The sequence below is a fragment of the Ascaphus truei genome, unplaced genomic scaffold, assembly GCF_040206685.1.
Source record: "Ascaphus truei isolate aAscTru1 unplaced genomic scaffold, aAscTru1.hap1 HAP1_SCAFFOLD_369, whole genome shotgun sequence".
Taxonomy (NCBI): domain Eukaryota; kingdom Metazoa; phylum Chordata; class Amphibia; order Anura; family Ascaphidae; genus Ascaphus; species Ascaphus truei.
In genome coordinates this window covers 51,496-66,183 of record NW_027456700.1, presented here as the reverse complement: position 1 = coordinate 66,183, position 14,688 = coordinate 51,496, and the positions used below count along the sequence as shown (strand labels likewise).

The following is a 14,688-nucleotide window of genomic DNA, read 5'->3' as shown; positions in this document are numbered from 1 at the left end:
AAATACACGTCCCTGATTGCAATAGGTATGTAACTGGCAAAGGCCAAAGCACCCAAGTGGTTAACTTACCCTTTAAATAGCTATTTTCTGCAAACCTACTGAAAAAGGTTCTGGTAACTGAATATTTGTACTTACTGGAACACACAGGGTTCAGTTAGATGAGCTGAAAACATGTGACAGTGGTAGACGGTACCCAGGTCTGGTACCCATTAACACAATGTGTTATTTCACAGTAGTGCTAATGAAAACACGTTATTTAACTCCTTATTGTGTGCGTTAATGGTGTAATAACGTCTGGAAAAATAGTACTCAGGTGACATTGAAAGACAGATTAGAGAAACCCAGACAGAGTTGAACCTCTGCTTGTCCTGCTCTGTAACTTGTTTCTTGTTCCTGACACAAACCTCACGAGATATTTTTTATTAAAAATGCCAAGTAGAAAGAATACAAAGTGTAACCTGAGCTTCTGTTTGCTGGATTCGCACAGGACTGACATCCCTATTACAATGAGAGAAACCTCCTCTTACCCAGTGAGCTGAGGTTCTGGTTATTGTCCATCACATCCTTGTAAGACCCCCTGTGTCCTTCTAAATACTCCCATTCCTCCATGGAAAAATAGACAGCAACATCGTCACACTTTATAAGCACCTGAAACACAGAGAATCCCCCACTCAGTATCCAGATATAATAACTGGTTCTATAAGAATCTATTACTTATGGAAAGTCAGGTGAGCAAGGGAGAGAGAAAAATACAGATACATGGAACAAAGTTTGTACAAGACCAGGCTGAATGAAGACATAAAGATGGTAAAATGTAACACTGCCCAGCAGCCCTCACCTCTCCGGTCAGCAGGTGAATGATCTTGTTGGTGAGTTCCAGGATCTTCTCAGACATCAGCTTCTTGTCATTGCTTCTCTCATGTATCAGGGAGTTAGTTGGATGATCCATGTCGGGTCTCTGGGACCTGCAGAATCCTTCTGGCACACAGGGCCTGCTGCGGTCTGTGACATGCTCACCGTGCTTCTTCGCAACTATATAATCCTACATAGAGAGACAGTAATAAATATCCCTGTGCAGAGTAAGAGACACACGTGGATATGTGTCGTACTCCTGCAGATTTGTTGTTTATCAGTGAGAGGGACAAATCTCGTGTAACCAGCTCTATACTCATGTAATCTATTCAATGACCTCCCCACCAATTCTGTCTATTGTATCACTGACTTTACTGCACCACACTCACTGACCCCACTGTGCCAATATGAGCACAAAGATCATGGATTGTAAAAACATCACATTACACATAATATGTAATCATTACAGGACTTGTGATATTCTGTAGCTATTACAGAATAATGTAGCACAGGCACAATGCATGCATGTGATAATCTATATAATACTGAACATGTTATCTCTTCTTTCACTCCCTACACATGGATGTTTGAATGAGTGCGCATCCATTAGGACTTCAGAGGGATATATCTCTGTCCCCTGCTACACAATTGGGTCTGCAAGGAGAGATACAGTACGAGTGCACTTCTCAACCTTGACCGACAGCACTTGACATGAGTTTCCATGGCAACGACAGGTCCAGACGAGGCTGCCGTAGACACGTCGGCGCGGACTGACATCAAATCGCCTACTTTAGGAGTACCGCCGGAGCTCCCCTTCTGCAGAGTCACATCCTGAGGCACACAGGAACGGAGCACGAGCACAGATACGCAACAAACAGCTTTTGGAGCAAACAGACTTTTCCTCTACCACGCACTCAGGGAAGTACCACGGGTCTCGTTTCATGTGGAAATGGGCCCCCTGCACCACGCGGACTGGTGGACATTGTTTCGCACTTATTCGTGATTGAACAAATTCAGTTGGGTAAGTATCTTCCGTGCTGTATTTTGTGCCCCATTGTATTGTTTGTGTCTTATACACTTACAGGATACTTTACTTCATGTAGTGACTCTTGCTTTGTGCCACACGTGGCTTTAGACTGTCACTCTGTGCCTTACATAGATATGCTTTTATACCATGTAGCTCATTACTTGGATATCTCATACAGACAGTGGCTAGTTTATTCTATTAATCCAGGAATATTGATACCGCCCCTTTCTTCCTTAAATACCTTTTTCCAGACTATGGTTACAGGAATACCTCTGATCTTGTGTGATAAATCTCTCATGTCGTATCTATGTTCATCATTACTGATACGCTTTAATCATTACAAGTTATTTTTTTATTCAAGCTACTTGCTTTCTGGGATTTTTCACTGCTGAGACCCCACACACGTTTACAGTTTAACGCATGTGCCAATTGTGAGTATGCCCTCAGGGGGGCTTTTATTGGTCTATTGTTGATGAAACCCGTTTTTGACATACTACACTAACGGCCCTTTCTTGTTCTCCCTCCCCACCCTATTCTACCCTATCTACCAAGCCTGGCTACGCTGCAGTACACTACTACCAGAGCCTGCTGCTCACGACGACGTCCGTCAGTGACACACTCCCTCACCCCTGGTGCACCTTTATCTCTGGAGGAAATTTGCCTTTTTTCCTGTATGAGGTTGAGTGGTCTTCTGACTTATTTATTTAAATATTTATTTATTTCTCAGTGACATATATTGTTTAACCATAGGTGGTGGTGCAGTACTGCACTAGGAAGGGCCGTCCAGTCTGTTTTGTTTCTACGTTTGGTATGATCTCCTGGTCATGGGATTTTGGCCTCTCCGGAGCAGACAGCAGTGGCGTCTAGTAACACATGCCGAGTCAACCAAAGACTTTGTTTTAAGAACTATCTGAGCTAAGAAAGGTTAGTTTGTAGCCCGGATCCCCCAGTAAGTGTGTTTACTTCTGTATAACTGTAATCCACTGTGTGTACGTCTGTTTCAATGGAATACATTTGTTTTACTCCTTGGTTCTGCTCAATGAATGATTCCGGTTTAAAGGTGTAATTGCCTGGCCTCCCGTGACAGTCCTCAGACTTCTTTTGATCGTGGCATGACATGTATCCACACACCTGTATGGTGAAGACCAAACTCACAAAGTTTCTGACCTTTATATAGAGCGGGGCTTCACAAACTCACCCCTGAAGATCTACCTAATTAATTAAACACCTGTTTCTAACTATCCCCTTTAATGTAGCTGATAAAACCATGGTTTCACTTACGTTTACACATGCCCTGACTCTTAAATTATCAATTGTCTAATAATACATCATTTTGTTTCAAAAGACATGGAATTGGTTAATATAAACCCTATTGGATATTTAAGAAAAGACTGGTTTTAATTCAAGAAGGTTATCGGTCCCAGAGAAGACCCCTGAGGTAAAACCAAAATACAGATTAACAGAAGATGAAGACATGTTACCAACAGAGACAGGTCCCGGCTGTAGTGAGAGAGATAAGAGTGATGTCATTATGACAGTCACCAGCAGCTCTCACCTCTCCGGTCAGCAGGTAGATAATCTCCAGGGTGTGATCCAAGATCTTCTCAGCCATCGGCTTTTTGTCCTTGTTCATGATCAGTGAGTTAGTCAGATGCTCCAAGAATGGTCTCTGGTCCGTGTGGAAGTGTCTCACCCCGTGGTGACCTCTGCAGTTACTGGAATATACTGTATTTCACAGCAATATTATCCTACACATGGGGAGAGAGAGAGGGATGTATATATCCCCCTGCAGGGACAGAAAAGGATACAATGGGATGTGTCCCTCCTGTCTGTGACACCCTGCAGTGGGAGGGACAGACGTGAGGGTCTGTGGGACCTGTGTCATCCACAGAAGCAGCCGGCACTCCACTTGCAAGTAGAAAAAAATTGGGTGCTTGTCCCATAAAGCAATAATAAACCATACGATACCGTTTGAAGCACGAGATTAGGAGACAGCACTCTGGTTTGATCACAAGTTTTTGTATTGATAAAGACACATAAACCGACGTTTCCCACTGGGGGACCGAAACGTCGGTTTATGTGTATTTTTCAATACAAAAACTTGTGATCAAACTTTCCAGAGTGCTGTCTCCTGATCTCGTGCTTCAAATGGTATTGTATGGTGTGTGTATATATATATATATCGCCTTGATACCACACAAAATCCTTCTGAAGATTATCCAACAACGCTCGAGTACAACCGGCGATGGGAAAATGCCAGATGAGCAAGCTGGCTTCAGGAAAGGCAGAGGCACTTGTGATCACATTTACAACCGTCGATGGATTATGGAAAAAAACCAGGGAGAATCATAAAGATCTCTACATGTGTTTCATCGATTATTCGAAGGCGTTCGATGTAACTGAGCACAAAAAGCTCTGGACCTGCCTGAAGGAAAGGGACACACCACCACACCTCACCGAACTCATAAGATCACTCAATCAAGACCAAGAAGCTACAGTCCGAACGCCATACAGAGACACGGATTGGTTCAAGATCGGAAAGGGCACATGCCAAGGATGCATCCTATCACCAGCAGCTTTCAACATGTATGCAGAAGCTGTCACACGGCGAGCAGGCCTGGATGAGCCAAAGATTGGCGTGAAAATAGGCGGCAGAAATATTAACAACCTCCGATATGCCGACGATACCACCCTGCTGGCTGAAAATAAGGAGGATCTCGAACATCTGATCATGAAAGTCAAAGAAGACAGTGAGAAGGTTGGACTGCGCCTGAACATTAAAAAGACAAAGATCATGACAACAGCAAACAATACGAACGTTCATTTCAAGATCAATAATGATGAAATTGAAGTGGTTAAAGATTTAATCTTTCTTGGCTCCAAAATTGATTGTGATGGCGACTGCACCCCTGAGATCAAGAGATGGCTGGCACTTGGAAGAAATGCGATGGTCAGTATGAACAACAGCTGGAAGAGTAAAGACATCAGCCTGGCAACCAAATGCAGATCGGTCAGTGCCATTGTCTGCTACGCATTCCGTGGACAGCCAGAATAAGAGAACCAAGCAGTTATGGAACGGATCAAACCGGAAATTTCACTGGAGGCCAAGATAAAGCAAAAGCTCTCCTACTTTGGTCACATCATGCGAAGCAAGTCGCTTGAGAAGGACGTCATGCTTGGAATGATCGGTGGCAAAAGAGGAAGAGGCCGCCCAAGAACTTGCTGGCTAGATACCATCTAGAAAGATACTGGACTGAACATAAAAGAATTGAAAGAAGCCGTGAGAGATCGGAAGACATAGAGAACACTGATCCATAGAGTGGCCGAGAGTCGTACTCGACTGAACGGATAAGTCAAGTAAATCAAGTATATATATATTAGGGGAGGGGGTACGTGTATGTATATAAGTATGTGTGTGTGTATATATATTAGGGGAGGGGGTACGTGTATGTATATAAGTATGTGTGTGTGTATATATATTAGGGGAAGGGGTAAGTGTATGTATATAAGCAGTGGTCGACAAATCACCAAAAAATCTACTCGCCAAACAAAAAAATCTACTCGCCACCTAGTACCTAACGTGTGCTGCTTGGCCCAATAGGAGCTCGCCACGATGTTAAATCCACTCACCCAGGGCGAGCAAATGTATAGGTTTGTCGAACACTGTATATAAGTATCTTTTTAAACACATCCAAATCCCGTTGGGCAAATCTGATGTTTCTTGAATGCTCTAAGATTCTGAACCTAAGTTCACGGGTCGTCATGCCGATGTACATAAGTTTACAGGGGCAGGTCAAACAGTAAATTACACCCTTAGATTTGCAATTCAACGTATAACCAATTTGGTATTTTTTAGTGCTGTCACTGGTGGAGAAGGTGTCAGTCTGCAATATAAATTTACAGGCTGAACAAATACTACGCTTGGTAAAGCCTTTCCTTCTGGTGGTAAGGAAAGTCTGACTCACATGGGGTTATAGTGACTGTGTACCAGGTGGTCCTGTAAATTTGGAGAGCGTCTACTAGTCAGATTAACTCTGTCACCAATTGTGTCCTTAAGATCACCGTCGGTGCAGAGGACAGGCCAATGTTTTTGGAGAATCAGTCGAAGGTCTCGACATCTATTGTTATAGGTACCAATAAAACTGATCTTGGAATCCATTATTTTTTTTTTAGGTTGTAATAATAAAGAACGATCGCTCTTGGCACTCTTTTGGTACCCTTGATGAATGCTTTTCCTACTGTACCCTCTGGATGCGAATCTCTCCTTCATCTCTATAGCTCTAGCCTCAAAGCATTCCTCTGTAGAACAGTTATGTTTGAGTCGAATAAACTCACTACGAGGAATGCCCCGAATCTAGGGCTGTTGATGGAAGCGTGAAGAATAGAGTTCGTTGAGGTAGTCTTCCTGTGTATGTCTGTACCCACATTCCCACTCGAGTCAATATAGATTTTGAGATCCAAGAAGTCTATAGAAGTGGAACTAGACTTACTGATATTATATTCATTGTGGTTGAGTACATCGACGAAATCCCCAAACTCTCTGGCAGAGCTTTTATCACTCCGGGAAGAAGTCCACCGCACGGGCGAAACGCGTAGTGTTTACTTATGGCAGCATCTGATGTTTGATCCCTGACATCGCAGGACTCCTTCCTGAGGGTGTACCCCCTATGTGCTTATTATGCGATCCAGACTTGGGCAGGAACTTCATGCTATTGGGAATTCCTATGGACTGATCGTTAGCTTTCCATTTTCAGCTGAGTATTGCCATGTCTCTCACTAGGGGTCCCCTCTCTATCAACAGGACTGGTTCATCTACTTGGGTTCTGGCACTGGCTGATATTAGTATCCTTCTCCCTGTCTCTTTCAGTGCCTTACCTGTGGTTGCTTACAGGTATCTCTGCATCTACTGTATGTTGTGTTCTTTATTTTCTGGATTTACTTTCACAGGGTTTGAGAATGTTGTCTGCTTTTTCTCCCCTGTGACTCCCCCTTGGTTACAGACTATTTGTTATGTGTGCTTTATTTGTAGTACTGTACATATAAGTTTATATATTATATATGTTCTCCCTACTTCTGTTTAGTATTTACTTATTATCCAGATTTGGTGGTTAGGAGTATCTTGGGGTGTCTTTGCTATTTAGCAGATTTGTTTCGTTTTATTATTTTTTATTATTAGATGATACATTTTTTGGCGGTTTAGTGTTCAGTTATATCCTTTTACAACATATCCACCCTCCTTTCCTTTTTGATAGGTGTTCCTGCTTATTATTTTTTTGCTACCATTAATGTTTATTTGTTTTTAAATGTTTGTGTGTTCCACTGTTACATAATATAATCATTGCCATATTTTCTACCCTGACTGTGGACCCAGATTTTTGTTTCTTATTCTATTTACGGCATTTTGTGAGTGCTTTACTTAGGCATCCTGTTAGTCTTTTTTCTGTGTTTTCATATTATCTATGTCCCTTAGCACCATCAGTTCCCTTCTATATTTGTATTATGTGTTGTCTTGGTTCTGACGACTAAGATATTAAGACTGTATTTATTTTTGGGTTCTGATTTAGCCTTTAGTATATATAATGTGAGCGACTTCTTTTTGTGTGTGTTTGTTATGTATATAAGTATGTGTGTGTATATATATGGGGGGAGGGGGTAAGTGTATGTATATAAGTATGTGTGTATATGTTAGGGGAGGGGGTAAGTGTGTATGTATATAAGTATGTGTGTGTATATATTAGGGGAGGGTGTAAGTGTATGTATATAAGTATGTGTGTGTATATATATTAGGGGAGGGGGTAAGTGTATGTATATATATCTATCAGGGTACCCCTTTGACTACTATTCTGCCCTTGGGCTGGCAGTAAACCCTGGTACTATCAGGTTGCCAGTAGTTGGTATGGGGTTTTCCCCCTCACTCTAGTACTGCACTGTTCTAAAGTTAGTAGGTCCTTCCCCCTCTGAGGAAGGCAGGTCACAGGGAGCCTGAGATTGCGGCCTTCCCATGTGCTCTTCCCTCCGGGGAGAGTGAGTGTGGACCATACCTGTGGACCATACCTCAGGGACCATCTTCAGTGATAGCTGACCTGACAGACTGTATCCGGCAGGAGACTGATGTGTAACTGTTACTGCAGAGTGTAGTAATAAACCTGTCCTGTTTGCAATATACCTCCTGCCTGTTGGGTGACCTTACTGGGGGAGAGGTAATACGTTCTACCGTGGGAGATCACCTTCAGCTCCTGGAGTCCACGGCAGATGCAGTGACGTCACCATGCGGAAATACCTGTGGGAGAAGAAGTGAATACGAAGGGCTTAGACGCAACAGACACAGGCTGACGTGACACACAGGTAAGGGAAACTGGTTTTATATTACTGGCTATTGGGGACTTCTGCCGCCAGCATTATGTACACACTTTGTCTGTGTTGTGTTTCTTTGTCGTCAATGCCCAGCATGTTATATTCATAACACGCTCAGAAATATACGTGCTACTATACCTCATGACATTTGCGGCTATGTGTTACATCCACTGGGACTCACTGTTGTATCTAATTACGTATTAAGTTAGAAACAAGTCGCTGCTTTAAAACCCTATGGTAGCTACACCGTAACTTTACTATAAGAGGCTATAACTGGATGTGGTCTTTGAACCGCGCCTCGGGGCATAAAGACTCATGGTAGCTTCTGTATATAGTGTATCACTATTTTAGACACAATTTAGCGCAGATAGATTTTTACATATGCACAGACAGACACACACGTAGCAGTATCCTCTGATCTGGCAAATTACATCTGGCTGACGGATGTAACATATCCCTCACACACTAAACCATAAGGGCTCAGCAGGGACTTCCTGACTGGCTATGACTATTTTGAGAATGTGTTTGGGATTGCAGTGAATTAATGTGTCACACTAAGTCCATTGCTGGTACATGATATATCTAGCCATGTATTTCCTCTCCCTGCATCTGCTGGGATCTATACTGTACCCCTATTAGTTTAGGGGACATCACTTCATAGAGGTTGCTAGGAAACGTGATACAGATGGTATATATTAACTATAAATAGACAAGACCAGCAGTGATTTACACCCCGTTGTTATTACATATAACAGTACGCATGGTGTACGTTGCTACCATACGCTTAGCAGAGTGTAACGCTTTGTGAGCTATATTGTTTCACTACAACTAGAGTAGCCTCTGATATTTACTGCCATATCTTAGCTTCGGCACGACTTTGTGCCCCTAGTGCATTTGGCTGGTGTTACTTACTTACCATGCTTTATGCTTTAGAATACTTGATACACTTCATTGTATACTAGATTTAAGCATACATAGATTAAAGGAGCTATGTTTGATTAAAAGCTACATTGCTTTATGGGCAGTTTCCCTGGTGTGACTAGACAGGGAATCCTCATGGTATATATTGTGAGCTACTTTTCTGCTGTAGCGCTACTTGAATTATCAAGGGTGTAATAGGTAGCGGTCCCTTAGGGACAGGTCGTGGATTTGCAGACCTGATCCCTCTTTCCAGATTATTTTTAAATACGCAATAAAAGGGTTCTAATTACTATTAATACAACACACTTTCCCACAATGAGTGCATTCCGAACGGCCCTTTCTTTCCTTTATTGCTTTCGAGAGCTGTAACAGGACAGGCGTATAGCGAAACAAAGCAGGAAGTAACAAGGTGCTCTTCCAGAACAAGTGCTAAAGAAGGAGGGAGGCTATGTATAATGTTCAGGGGACCCCGGCATACCATAACCAGGGACCACTTTCCCCGCCATGAAACTATGACTTAGATTGCCCAATCGGGTGAATGGTCTGGAGACAAGAAGCTATTGCTGTTCTATGTGGCCCTAAGACGGGTAGTCGAGATACCTAGAAGGGGGGGGGGTGTACCTGGAAGCCTCAGGAGCCACCGAAAGGTCTGCGATACTGTCAGCCTAGAAGGGGCAGCGTAAGGGTACTGCATAGGGAGTATCTTAGGAGGGGTGCCTGGATGTGTTCTGGTGCCTGAACCTCCGCTAGAAGAAGCCCAGAGTACTACTAGCCAGTAGCCAGACTATGGAACCACAGAGTGCTTGTAATGGACCAAGATCGTGTACAGCATATCGAGACGGAGCTTTGCTGGCCTGGGGTACAACCTACTCTTGGTAGACGTCTAATCTATGTGCTGTGAGGAACCACAAGAAACGGATTCAGGCCAGGATCGCAGTCACGGCGTGGTCTGTGAAAGATCTGTACCCAAAACGGAGGTTCCCTTGCCTGGGAATCCGCCACGTGAGTTACATGAGCTAACATGGCGTCTCCTGCCAAAGCTGGAGAGCGCATGTGCTGTTTACAAAAGAACTGTAAGCCTTGCTGCAAAGTTCTGCATGGGTATGGCGCGAAAGCCAGAACCCCACCCAAGTGATGTGACTGGCTCAGCCAATAGCCAGAGTCACACACCGTCTACGTCACCGAGTGTCCCTCCTCTAATCTCCACCAGAGGGAGGGGACACGGTGACAGCCAATGCCTGAACACTTTGGAGAATAAGGGAGGTACCGGATACAGCGGGCCGCACCCTCAGTTCTTCAGAGCCTGGCGAGTGAAAGGTGTGATCTACCCTTTGCTTCTGTGCAGCAAAAACTGAGCATGTCCAGTGACATGGAGCTCGCCCACTACCGCGGGAGGACATGCTAATGAGGCCTACAGAGTTTGCCAAGAAAGACGCGACTGACCCCAATACTTGGGTGGTCGAGCCTACGGCCGATATGCAACAATCTACCTTAATCATGGAGATTTCGGAGGGCCCGTGCGCCAAAGATGAGGCCCAAGGGGATTTGAGTATCCCGACGACGACCACAGGGAGAGGGAGAGGGAGAGGGAGAGAGGGAGAGGGGGAGAGGGAGAGGGAGAGAGAGAGAGAGAGAGAGAGAAGACAGAACACTGCATAAAGTGATCAAGAAACAATTGTATTATAACAAGAGTTACACCGCCCACAGTGCAGCAAGCATACAGCAACCAATCACCAACGACATCATCCTCTCTCGCCTGCACCTCAGCTGTCCGGTAAGCGCTGTCAGCCAGTACCTGTGCAGGGCCACACCTCCCGCCACCGGACCGAGGGAGATCCATTAGGAAGGGAAATCAGTGCTCCACACGCTGACGTCAGCAACTTGCGCCCGGCGCCGGGACACGCAGCGCGCCACCTGTCGGGCACGCGCATCAGAGATCCACGCTGAGCCAGGGATCCAATAGGGAACCAGAACTGCGCATGCGCGTATACACAGCATCCGTCAGCAAGTAACCTGGCAACCACAGACTCCAGCATCCAGCTAGCGCATGCGCAATACACATAAGTGCCGACGGACAAAACCACACGTACCGGCAAAAGAGCCGAGGAGATCGCATTGTCAGATAGACTGAGGCTAAAAAAGCCACATATAAACTGGGGATACGGTGCAGCAGGACACTGCTGATGTGCACAAATGCAAGCACAGACAAACACAAACATAGGGAGCGAGGGTGTGCAAGGCAAGTGAATCCACGGAGGACATGTGACGCAAGCCCTGCGTTCCACCGCCTGCCCTGTGACACGCAAGCCGTGCGTTCCACCGCCAACTCTGTGACACGCAAGCCTTGCGTTCCACCGCCTGCCCTGTGAAAAGAAAGCTCTGCTCCGTCGGAACCGGAAATGGCGTGGCGTCACTATAGAGGCACTAGGGGCAGGGAGGAGAGGGGGAGCAGTAAGATACTGGGGGGAGGACAGGGGGAGCAGTAAGATGCTGGGGGGAGGAGAGAAGGAGCAGTAAGATGCTGGGGGGAGGAGAGGGGGAGCAGTAAGATGCTGGGGGAAGAGAGGGGGAGCAGTAAGATGCTGGGGGGGGAGGAGAGGGGGAGGAGAGGGGGAGCAGTAAGATGCTGGGGGGGGGGAGGAGAGGGGGAGCAGTAAGATGCTGGGGGGGGGAGGAGAGGGGGAGCAGTAAGATGCTGGGGGGAGGAGAGGGGGAGTAGTAAGATGCTGGGGAAGAGAGGGGGAGCAGTAAGATGTGTGGGGGGAGTAGAGGGGGAGCAGTAAGATGCTGGGGGGAGAAGAGGGAGCAGTAAGATGCTGGGGGGAGCAGTAAGATGCTGGGGGAGGAGGGGAAGCAGTAAGATGCTGGGAGGAGGAGAGGGGAAGCAGTAAGATGCTGGGGAGGAGGGGGAGCAGTAAGATGCTGGGGGAGGAGAGGGGGAGCAGTAAGATGCTTGCAGGAGGAGAGTGGGGTCAGTAAGATGCTGGTGGGGAGGTGAGGGGGGGCAGTAAGATGCAGGAGGAGTGGGAGCAGTAAAATGCTGTGGGGAGGAGAGGGGGAGCAGTAAGATGCTGGGGAGGGGGAGCAGTAAGATGCTGGGGGGAGGAGATGGGGAACAGTAAGATACTGGGGAGAGCAGTAACATGCTGGGGGGGGAGGAGAGGGAGCAATAAGATGCTGGGGGAAGGAGAGAGGGAGCAATAAGATGCTGGGGGAAGGAGAGGGGGAGCAGTAAGCTGCTGGGGGGAGGAGAGGGGGAGCAGTAAGCTGCTGGGGGGAGGAGAGGGGGAGCAGTAAGCTGCTGGGTGGGAGGAGAGGGGGAGCATTAAGCTGCTGGGGGGAGGCTTTAAGCATGTTAGGACTCCTTTATAGAGTTATTTTTCTCTCTGTATCATATACGAGTCCCTGCTGTTACTCTTATCTTATTCATGCACTTTGGTATCATTATAGCATTCGGAGACGGTTCACTATGTTTATTAGTGTTTTATTATAGTTCGTTTGTCTTCATTCGGCAGTTTGTTTAATAAAGTGTATACTTTTGTACTCATACCTGTGTGCCCCATTGTCATGGGAGAGGGGGTTGGCCCGGTATTAAAGGGGTTACACCCCATTTGGCCACCCCCTGCTCTCACTTGGGAAGCAAGGGGTTAATTGGACTGCGGTCCAGTAATGTGTTTTTTCCCTGCTTCAGTACCCAAATGTGTGTTCCTCTGTAAAAATGTTTTGTTCCCATTCCAGTGTCTGCACCAACACATACACTGGGATTGATGCGGGAGGGAAGGGGTTAATAGTTGAGTGATTATAGCCCTTTGTTCCATTTTCCCACCTTTTCAGGCCCCATTTTGCAGCTCTCCATAGGTCGCCAATGCAACTTTATGGCGAATCCGGCGATTTGGGCCCGTTTCGGTAGAAGACCTGCAGGTGGCGCCCGAGAGGAGGAGCGACGGTTCCCCATTGTAAGTCAATGGAGCCATTCATTTCAATGGGGATCCCTCGACACCGACCTCCTGGAACGGGTTGGAAGCCATGCAGACCGCAGAAGCGGAAACAAATCTGAAGAAGAGCTTTGATCACACTGAGTTCAAGTTCAAATACAATTGGCGTGGGAAACTTAGGTTCTAGGGCACCCAGAAATAAAATTATTTTTGCCCCTAGATCCTAGCAACCCCCACACTCAACCACCACCGGGTCCGAGGATTGAGGACCCCCCGTAAAGGATCGCGCTCGCCATGAGGGCCGCGCCATTGACTCCAATGGCGGAGGGAAGAGCTGCGCGTCAAAACGGCTAAGTCCGAATGGGTAAAAAGTGTAAGCCCATACCTCCGGTTCTGTGAGTACCAGAGGGTTGGGATTTGGGTCGAATATAGTCATTGTTCCGGCATGACTGCATGGCCATTTCCAGCCCTCCCCGATCAACCAGACGGAGTATGGGCAAATGTAAAGAATTGTGGTTTTCCTATAGACTTCAATGGCGGAGTTGCTCCATTGAAAGCCTATAGTGGCGGAGCCCATTGACTTCAACGGCGGAGTTGCTCCATTGAAAGCCTATAGCGGCGGAGCCCATTGAATTCAATGGGAGAGTGAAAAGCAGAGATTTATTTTAGCTATAGCGGAGAATCCTGCATTAAAGTTAATAGGGGATTTTAACTTGTTTTTTGTATCTCCGGTTCTGGGTGTCGTGAAAGGCTGAATCTTGGCCACTTTGGCAAAGGTCTTCTGTCTTGAGGACCTGGCAAATTTCAGCCTGCTCAGACCCACAGAACGGATTATTTTAATATGTGAAGATATTAAAGAATGAATTGTATTTTGGGTCTGGTATAAAAATCCAGAGCCCAGATGGTATGTTAATGATCAGGGGGGAGACAAATGGTCTACAATAAACCGTGATCAAAGACTCCCCCACCCTGCTTGTGTATGTGAGCACAAAGGAAAGCAGGACGTGGATACTTTATGATAAGTGTTAGGTTTCACACCTAGGGACAAATGCTTTCCTGGCCCAAGCAGACATTTAGACGCCAGGCTTGTGGGAGGGGGCTAAGGAACTAAGCCCCTGATTAGAATAATATCCGCACAGTGGGCAGGTATTACGTTGCCCCTCAGGTGAGGCGGCAAGGAGGGATTGGGTGCAGATAATTGTTCTCCAATTACTTGCACTCAATACCAGGGTACAGGAGTGAAACTCCATATAAACGAGTGTAAGCTCTATACTCAGTGTCTTCGTGTCTTTGATTTTACCAACTACTTGATGCCTGATGTATTGCTAATCCTGTACCTGATTACTTCATCACCCCAATCCCTAAGTAAGTGTTATTTCTTGTGTAGCCATGTGTAAAATGGTGTACAGCTCTTTCTCATGCTGGCAGTAAACCTGGTAAGTATGCAGGGTTGCCAGCAACAATCATGGAGGTTTGCCCTCACACCCTGGTGAGGTGTCATATGTAACAAGGGAAGTGACAACATGCTCTGTGTCCACTATTAGTGACACAGAGGTGTGTCTGTTTTCTGAGTCTATATAAGACACAGCACTGCCAAAA

The 14,688-nt window shown here is 46.0% G+C and overlaps 1 protein-coding gene across 1 annotated transcript in view; it reads right to left on the bottom strand.

Moving 5' to 3' along the window:
• The window catches only part of LOC142483772 (uncharacterized), a 78,609-nt gene extending 67,521 nt beyond the window's left edge, over positions 1-11,088 (bottom strand). Inside the window, exons 1-5 of the mRNA XM_075583758.1 lie at positions 10,950-11,088; positions 8,046-8,159; positions 3,435-3,627; positions 839-1,042; positions 528-648 (exon numbers count right to left, since the gene is read on the bottom strand). Of these exons, the coding sequence (XP_075439873.1) occupies positions 528-648; positions 839-1,042; positions 3,435-3,512 (403 nt within the window). The 5' untranslated portion in view covers positions 3,513-3,627; positions 8,046-8,159; positions 10,950-11,088. The remainder of the gene's footprint in view (positions 1-527; positions 649-838; positions 1,043-3,434; positions 3,628-8,045; positions 8,160-10,949) is intronic.
• Between the last annotated feature and the right edge of the window lie 3,600 nt (positions 11,089-14,688).